General features: G+C 42.1%; 2 protein-coding genes across 4 annotated transcripts in view; one reads left to right on the top strand and one right to left on the bottom strand.

Annotated features, from left to right (window-relative positions):
• tmem62 (transmembrane protein 62) lies at positions 1–7,677 on the bottom strand. Of its 3 annotated transcripts, none has more exons than XM_047344711.1 (14): positions 7,157–7,677; positions 6,800–7,042; positions 5,509–5,620; positions 5,278–5,415; positions 5,027–5,072; positions 4,472–4,613; positions 3,665–3,789; positions 3,389–3,511; positions 3,147–3,302; positions 2,652–2,811; positions 2,269–2,467; positions 2,069–2,164; positions 856–974; positions 1–535 (listed from the first exon to the last, which is right to left on the bottom strand). In XM_047344711.1, exons 1-14 carry the CDS (start codon positions 7,172–7,174, stop codon positions 215–217), a joined length of 1,998 nt encoding a protein of 665 aa, XP_047200667.1. In that variant the 5' UTR covers positions 7,175–7,677; the 3' UTR covers positions 1–214. The 3 variants fall into 3 exon arrangements, with proteins under 3 accessions (XP_047200667.1, XP_047200668.1, XP_047200669.1); XM_047344712.1 differs by having other exon boundaries at positions 6,800–7,004; XM_047344713.1 differs by lacking the exon at positions 7,157–7,677 and adding an exon at positions 6,600–6,657 and having other exon boundaries at positions 6,800–6,933.
• A 152-nt stretch (positions 7,678–7,829) lies between these two features.
• ttbk2a (tau tubulin kinase 2a) overlaps positions 7,830–8,964 on the top strand; it is a 40,802-nt gene continuing 39,667 nt past the window's right edge. Inside the window, exon 1 of the mRNA XM_047344709.1 lies at positions 7,830–7,848. The gene's annotated coding sequence lies outside the window, so the exon portion shown is untranslated. The remainder of the gene's footprint in view (positions 7,849–8,964) is intronic.

Below are 8,964 nucleotides of genomic sequence, written 5' to 3'. Positions count from 1 at the left end.
TGTGTTTAAACCTTTATGCATCCAAGGTCTGTTTTGAATATGGCCACAAATGTGCTCGTCGGTGCTTTACAAGAACATGCATATGAAGTAAATGATACTATCTAGAAACAATTGTAAAGAGTTGCCAAGTGGGGAAAATTCAGGTTTTCAGGCTGAGGAGAGACAGAAAAATGTATCTGTGAGTCAGGCTCAGGGTGCAACAGTGTAATTACTGTCAAGAGGAAGAGTCGCTCTTGCTGTTGTCGTGAAACAGAGGGACAGGGCCTGTCCAGGCTCGGTAGACCAGAACCACGCTGAGCACCAGGGCCCACGTACGGACGGGAGACAAGAAAAAGGCAGTGACGCCGTAGGTCTGCAGGAGGAAGTAGCAGGAGTGAGCCTGCCAGGTGAGCAGCAGCAGCATGAGGAGGTGCACCGCCACAGTCCAACCGTGGCGGCCTGGCTGCACAAAGTGGGATCGTAGGCTGTTGCCGTGCCAACGGTGGTGAAGGCTCCAGCAGAGGTAAGAGGTGAGGGGAATGTTGAAGAACAGCAGCTGCCAGAAGGAGAACAAGAGCACTTGTGAGTCTTTTTTTAACCACCCAAGTCTTGACAAAATTGCATTTTCATATAAAGATACGGTCCTTGTACATGATCTGAAACACACTTGTTTAACAGTCGCCTTAAGTTGGGATGTACTTCTAAAAAAGCTACATTTGGGCAGTGAGGCTTTGAGCTAGCTAAGAACTGCTGATGAAATGTTTAAATGGACTTTTCAATGACATATTTATCCTTATTGTTGCACGCAAAAAATATGCCCCCTAGGAGGGGGCACACATGCACTGTAAGAGAGATCAATGAAATCAATAGTCTTACTTGAAAGACTCCAACAACATAAGTGAGACTTCCTTCCAGGAAATGACCATCGATGAACACTCCGAAGGCGAAGCAGGCGCCACTGTGTCCATCTATCAGCTCTCCAATGAACCACGGACCTGACAGAAGGCACATTAACGCTTTATTATACTGACTTACAGGGAAATACTGTATCTGTAATTATAAAAGATCTCTTGATTCCACATTTAAGTAAAAAAAAAAAAAAAATTTGATTTCATTTAATAAGTAAAATAAAGAACTTCAGAAAGAGGCATCTACACTTTTAGCACTTCCCTTAGAAAAACAATATAATTTTATTCTCTTTATTTACAAGTAAATAATTGAAACAGTCCTGAAACTCCTGACGGGATGAATTTATGAAAGGGATGATTCCAATTGTTTGTGGATGGGTCCTGTTAATCTTAGCATTTTCCTGTTTAAATACAGATTAGATGTTTCTGGAGGCTAAAGCTATCACCTAGACTAAACAAGACAGCACCAAAGGGAACTTTTGCAATTTCAAAACAACTCCAGTCTCCAAAAATGTTAAAATTCATTGAACGTTTGTTATTTTTCCACATCAAAGTCAATTAATATTTAAAAAGGAAGACCAATGTGGCTCTGCAATCAGTCACAATGACTCTCCCGTGTTTAATTACCTGGTTGAGAACTTATTGAGGTCAGTTATCTGTTTTGAATGCAGATAAAGAGCTGTGATATATCTGGCAATTATTTCATATGTTGGAAACAAATTAAACTTTTAGGTCCAAATCAGGGCTGCAGTCTTCTGTGGGAACCTCTAAGATAAGAAAATGTTCTAGAAAGATTTTGCATTTGCTTTACAGATATAACATTCATCTCTAAATCCCGCTTATTATTTTGGATATTTTTTAATACTTTTGGGAGGAAATAAAGATAAAAATTCACTGTAAATGTAATTTCAAAACGTTAAATTCTCATTTAAATTGCATTAGATCATTACACAAAACCGATACACTCAAAGTCTTGATTTTTGTTCATTTTGAACAATTATGGCTTACAGCTAAAACAAAAACCCAAGATTCGGTTCTGCAAAAATTGTGATAATGATATAAGACAGATGGTTGATTGTACATTCTGAAGATCTCCATACAAACAATTTAAATATCATTTTGGATAAAACAACATAAGCTTGAAAAGTCAATGTTATACTGAGGAAGTGCAAGTTGCCTACCTAAAGCTGTACAAAGGTTGAAAAGCAGCAGAGGGTAGTAGAAGAAGTCCATTTTACTGATCAGGTGGAGGGATATACATATTTGGGAAAAAAGTGCTGTAAAACAAGAAGAAAACAAAGTGAATGTGTAGCTATTTTCAGGTTGACAGAGAAGGCTATCATGAACACAACATTACAACCGATGGTCTGCAACAGCTCACCTCTGCTTGGGGGAACACGAAGGAACCTGAAGGCGATAAGCCCGCCAACATTCAGCAACGCTGTGAGTATGAAGAGTGCTCGTCCCAGGATGTAGTGGTCTGTGAGCAGGATGAAGGACTGCGCAAAACCGAAAGTGGGAGTCAGGCTGTCCTCCAGCGTGAAGTGCTGCTCCCGCACAACTGACCGGCCTGCTGAGTCCTGATGCAATCCCATGCAACAGGAAATGAGTTAGAAGCATTAAAACTGTGTCTCTAAGCAACAGCCCCACAAAAAACATGTTACGGTTTAGCCCAACAAATCAACTGAACTTAAGACTCGTGAACTAAAAAAAAATTACACATTTTAGAAACACAGTAGACTTATAAGCGGAAGCAGCACAGACCTCCACTTTAACTCTGATTGTGTGCAGCCCAGCGAGGTAAAGGGACGGCTCCCACAGCAGAACATAGAGGGGACCTCCAGCAGAGCGGCCCATCCCCAAAGATTCCCCATCTATGCTCACGTGAACTGCAGTGATTGCAGCCTCTGAGAAGGCCAAGATCCTTCAGATGTCAGAAATCACAATAAGTGAAAATTTAATCAATAAAATGATCACTTAAATCTGTGATTGCACCGTAAAAAACAGTTACGCACAGGGTTCCTGCACAGTATTCATGTCAGCATCATGTCAATTTCTCAACCATTTAAGCACATTTAAGGCAAGGCAGCAAGAAAGAAAGAAAGCAAGAAAGAAAGCAAGAAAGAAAGAAAGAAAGAAAGAAAGAAAGAAAGAAAGACATTTGTCCAAACTCCACCAAACTTATGTTTATGTTCCAGACATTTCCAGATTGTGTAGGAACCCTGTACTCAAACAAAAAGGAACAGAAGGAACAGGCACCTAATGTGCGTTGATCTCCGTATCCGGCTCAGGGGCTCCACCCCTGGGTGGAGGTACTGTGCATCTTTAGGGTTTGTGATGAGTACTGCAGGCCACTGCTCAAACTGGAGGTCAGAGAAACTCAGCAGGTCATGGTCAAAGGCCAGGACCCTGAACCTGCAGGAACACGTCAGAGGAATTCTCTCAGCAAAAACAGCGAGGGACAAAAACTACAATTAGGAGTATTCTGTGATCTCACACACCTGCGGTTGTCCATCCAGTCGCCCAGCTCCAGCTCCAGAGTGCCGAGCGGATGACGGCTGTGGAGGACAGGCATCAGGCCGCCAAGTGTGTGCAGGTGGCCACACAGATACGCTACTGCAGATCTGAACAATAAAAGTCCATACATGAGAAATAAGAGTCTACATGTAAAACTCTGGCCTGTAGGTTCAGCCTTCAGGTAAACATGTGCACCATTACAGCATAAAATAATATACATTTCATTCATTCTGGCTTTTAAACTGGTTTAACTTCCATACCTCATTATGTCTCTGACTCCAGGAGACGGGGAGACGATGGTGGAGGTGGTGTAGTGGCCGAACCAGAGCGACTGGTTGCTCCTCAGACTCTCAGCTCTGAACGTGTCCAGCAAATCCATCTGAGTCTAACAGATAAATCCAGAAAATAAATAACATTTCTTCAAAGATAAAAAAAACAAAAAACAGAAGAGTAGCAGAGTGATCCCAATAAAAGACAAATGACTAAATGTGAAAAGGGGACAGAAATACGAGTGCTGGGGACTAGCAGCCCAGTAATGGTTTGAGTTAGACCTTGAAACAATGTGGAAAGAAAAACGAGGCTGCGAAGGATTGATCTTTGCTGTTTCGCCAAATCACCAATATGCTTCCTAAATGTCAGCCATTCATTAATCTGAAGAGCCAAGAAGCCTTAAAGCTACAATGAGAATGTTGCATGATCATAAAACAAACATATTTTAGGGGTTTATTCCAGAATGTGGATTGCTTTCAACAAAAATGAAGAGAGCAGTTAAAATGTGTAACTTTTTTAAATGACATCCAACATAATCGGATAGTCTATGGTGGAGATTTAAAAATAGGTAACTCTCAATGACAGAAGCTCATAAAGCTGCGTTTTTGTTAAAGCAGTCCTTGCTCCACAAGGCTAAATCGATTTCAATTAAGACAATGCAATTACACCTCTATTACCTGATTTAATGGGCAACCTGAATTTACAAGAATATTATATGATTTGACAAAACTGCTCCAGGCAGTCAGTTGCAAAATAAATAAATAAATAAATTAGAACATGTTAAAAACTGAGCTTACCTGACTGAGGATGCCGAAGAAATTGTATGGTCTCTTGGGTCCCGGGGTCAGGGTGGCATCCACACACACGAAGGAGTAGTTGCCAAAGGGGGTTGTGTGAACATAATGAAAAGAGCCTACTTTCTGATTGGCTGAGTATTTTCTAGGAGAAAACAAAACCAGAATAGACAACGTGAGCTGCAGGACGACGGCACAGCCTGAAACTCTGAGATAATCCAATCCATTCTAAATAAATAAATTAGCATTGTCTCACAGAGGAAAAAATCCGGACATTAGGGATTATTAGAGAAGCAGAAGACAAATGAACAGTAAAAGGGGATGCAATGTCACCATAAAACATAATAACTGTCAAAACACAAACACAGTGAGTCTGATCGTGCAGATTCAGGTTCTATTTTGGTCCATGTGAACTTCAGTCAGCTTATGCTTCGAGATTCATGTTTCAGGAGCAGCGGAGACACAAAACAGACTGATTAAATTTAAACTGTGAATGCTTGGGTAGACCTTAGCTGGACGCTAACCAGGAATTCAGCGCCATTATGATTTTAAACATACCTGTAATAATTGTTGACGCTGTCCAAGGAAATGATGTTGAAGGCATCTGTAGGCAAATTGAAACGGGAGTGAGAAGCCCTCGTAATATCTAAATCAGAGATAAACTAACACGATATAAATAAGCTGTAGATGATAGTGACTGTTTGAGACAATAGAAGTAGCCGTTTTGTGAGTTTTTTTTGTGGCAAATTTAAAGTAAAGATATCTTGTTACACATCCTCCTTCAGGGATCCTAAAGGGGATTTCCCCACCGTGATTTCCACGAATGTCGATCCACTTGGTGCGCTCCATCACTCGCGATGTCTTCAGGACGTTGTGGTAGGCCTGCCATTCCACCTCATGCTGGAGGGAACCCACCTTACTCTCAGTTTTAGCATCTGTCAGATCTCCTGAGTAACAACAACAACAAACAGTCATCTTTTTAGACTGTATGAAAAGTACCTAAACCCATTCACTCCCACACACGTTTCCAGGGACTTCACCTGTTGCAAGCACTAGAGCTGGTTTGATCACCTCCATGGTGTGGCTGCAGAACTTCTCAAAATCCGGAATACGTCTTGGGTCGTGAAACCGACTGATATGAATGTCAGACACCTTGAATTGGGATAAAAACAACAATGTAAACTGGTGTTAGACTACAGAGTGTATGATGTGTTTAAAAAGTATTCACACCCCTTGAATTTTTCTCATATTTTGTCCCTTTTCAACCACAAATAATATATTTTATTTGGATTTTATGTGATAGAGTAAAATGGTGTATAGTCGTGAGGTGGAAAGATGGAATGTCAGGTGGAAAAGTAAGATATGTTGAAAACATTTCTTACCTCAGAAAAGCTGAAAAATATTGCATGCATTTATATTCAGTACTTTACTCTGATTGCCATCAGAGTAAAGAAGTCACTAATGTGACTGCTCGAGCAATTAGAGCACGGGTGGACAACTCCAGTCCTTCAGATGTGTCTCTGCTCCAAGACAGCTGAATTAATAACTGAATTGTCTTCAAGTTCTGCACCAGTCTGGTAATTATTTATTCATTTGTTTCAGGTGTTCTGAACCAGCAAAGCATGGAAAACATTTAGGACACTGGCTCTTGAAGAATGGAGTAGGCCACACATAAATTAGAGCATTATTCAGACAAGCAGCCAAGAGGCCTATGGTAAGTCTGGAGGAGCTATAGTGATCCACAGCTCAGGTAGTAGGAGAATGTGTCCACAGGTCATGCATTAGTCTTGCACTCTACAAATCTGGATCTTATGGAAGAATAGTAACAAGGAAGCCATAAGAAGTTTGGACACAAGCCATGTAGGAGACAGGTGTAGGAGACTGGTTTCACCTTCCACCAGGACAACAGCCCTAAACATAGAATCAGAGCTACAATGGACTGCTTTAGATCAAAGCAGGTTCATGGGTTAAAATGATTAAATCAAAATCCAAACCTGAATCCAATTGAGAATACACTGAAAGGTGTCATTTTAAAGTGACAAAGGGTGAAAAGGTTAAATACTTTTGCAAGGCAATACAAATATATAAGCAAGGACAGCTGTAAAGCAAGAGGTCAAGGTATGTCTACAACCTGCTGTGTTGTTGAATCTCTTTTCATCTGCCATACTTCTGTGGACAGTGACCCCTTTCTGTCAATCATTCAAAAAGCCAAAGCCGGTTTTTAGCTCCGCAAAGATAAAATCCATCATGTTCATACGAAAGCACGATTATGGGTTTGTTAAAACTGCAACCTGGTGAAAAAATAGCTAGAAAAACAAAATGACAGCCCACCTGTACAAACCAGAATATATTGTTCAACTCGTCGCCGGGAAATGGTGGCGAGCTCTCTTTAGATTCACCTCCATCACTGACAGCCGGGTGCCGAATGCTGCGTTTAGGGTGCCAAGCCGTGTCATAGCTGTCCAACAACCAGGAGGTGAGACACGCCAGGGCCAGACCGAAGACAACCAGCGCGCCGAACAGCTTCAGCATCCTCCTGTAGTGGCGAGAAAAGGGGGGGCTAGCTGCCGCCGTCTATCCCGGACAGAAAAAAAAGCTAGCTACTGGCGGAAACAGCCGAGAGCACGAATCACACTAACATTGAAAATACACAACACCTAGCTACATGGCTAAAGCTAAGGCTCAGACCGTTTCTGTCGCTGCCATCGCGGCCACAGGAGATGCATGGATGTGCGTGGTTCATTCACGGCTCCGTTCGGCTGCCTTCAGGGACAGACGGGAGGAATGTCGGAGGTTTGGCCAGCTGTTAACTTCCTACAGCTCTATAACCGGTTACAGGGGAAACGTCACCACCAGGCGAAAAGAGATTATGTGACAGCAGGAGCTCCCACTCTGGCATTATTTTCAGAGTATCGCTGAACCTGCCTCTCTCTTCTCTACAAATCCTTTAGTTGGTTGCCTTCGGTAAAAGAAATGAACATAAGATTTTACAAGCCTTGTGAGTAATGAGGAGTCTAATAAATAAATATAATATATAGCCAACCATTTTTAAGATTGTAAGTGAACCAGTCTACACGTGACCCGATCATCCAGCGGTCTACTGGTGAGAAGCAGGGTACACCCTGGACAGGTCGCCAGTCCACCGCAGGACAAATAACCATCCACACCTAAGGGCAATTTAGCGAGACCAACAATCAGACCTAACAGACATGTTTTTGAACTATGTGAGGAAGCCGGAGTACCCGGAGAGAACCAACGCAGGTGCGGGAGAACATGCAAACTCCATGCATAATGCATAATGACCCAGGGCTGGCTGCAAACCTACGGTCTTCCTGGCGAACGGCAACAGTACTACCAATTGCACCACCACGCTGCTCCAGGTTTGATCAATCTGTAAATGCATCAACTAACAGGGTCTTATTTGATGCAATTTGTTGTGAGTTTAGCAGAAATAAGATAAAGGTTAAGGACCTATCATTGGATGCATGAAGATGACCTTGCAGTTTGTTCATTTTCTGTTGGATTGAAAATGTCAACCTCTATCGAGGATCCCGAAGCACATTTTCCATTTCATGGCCAGTGTTTGTTACGATAAATTATTGAACTGAATTAAAGTTTACACAAATGGGTTTAGATTTGGTATATTCCTTACAAAGACATTTGGAATCAGTAGCTTCAAACCCAGGTGCGTCGTTAGACCTGGGATACAGTAAGCCCCGGATGTTTTCTGAATAGCCCCGGACTTCTTGATAGAAGAAATTTAGAAGTATTAAAAAGATTCAGCCACAAAATGGTATTGGACTTTACATTTTTAATTCAAATTAACCAGTTTTTTTCGGTTGTGTTCCATATAATCACTTCCCACTCCACCAAATCTGACAATGAGTTAAAAGGAGAAGACAAAAAATACTTATTTGCGCACCGCGAATGCGCAACTACGCGCACAGGAAGAGACGGACTCCATTCTGGAGAAGTCCAGAACAGCAGTTTACTCCAGGGCCGTCGACCTCCCTCATTCATTACCCGAAAAGTTACACTGAGCGCCTCGAACAGGGCTCATTTAAGAGCAACCGCGGAACCAACGTGAGAGTGGGAGCCTGGTGCGTGTGTGTGCAGGAACACGTGGAAGCAGAGCGGTAACACCTGAATGCTCACTCAGAATGGCCTAATTGTAAATTACAGCAAATCATTTATTCACCCAGCAAGACGAGGTGGAAGTTCACTCTAATGAGGATCATCATGGTCATGATGAGGAATAGAGGGAGGGACTTTCCTGTGACATTAAAACGCCTTCAGATCAACACATTGCACCTCATTGCAACAGCCAGTCTCATAGTCTACACGTAGACAGAAAAAAGTGTTGCTCAGTAAACCAGGAAAATATCTCCTGGTGCCAGTAAGACGTAGTAGAAAGAGCAAAAGTAAGCCTCCCTATTCTCTTTCATATCTTCTGTGCTGATTCTAAACATACAGCTCTGGGTTTAAAGGTGCAGCAT

This window comes from Girardinichthys multiradiatus, chromosome 19 (genome assembly GCF_021462225.1).
Source record: "Girardinichthys multiradiatus isolate DD_20200921_A chromosome 19, DD_fGirMul_XY1, whole genome shotgun sequence".
NCBI lineage: Eukaryota > Metazoa > Chordata > Actinopteri > Cyprinodontiformes > Goodeidae > Girardinichthys > Girardinichthys multiradiatus.
Note: the sequence above shows the minus strand (reverse complement) of the source record. Positions and strands in the feature narration are given on the sequence as shown.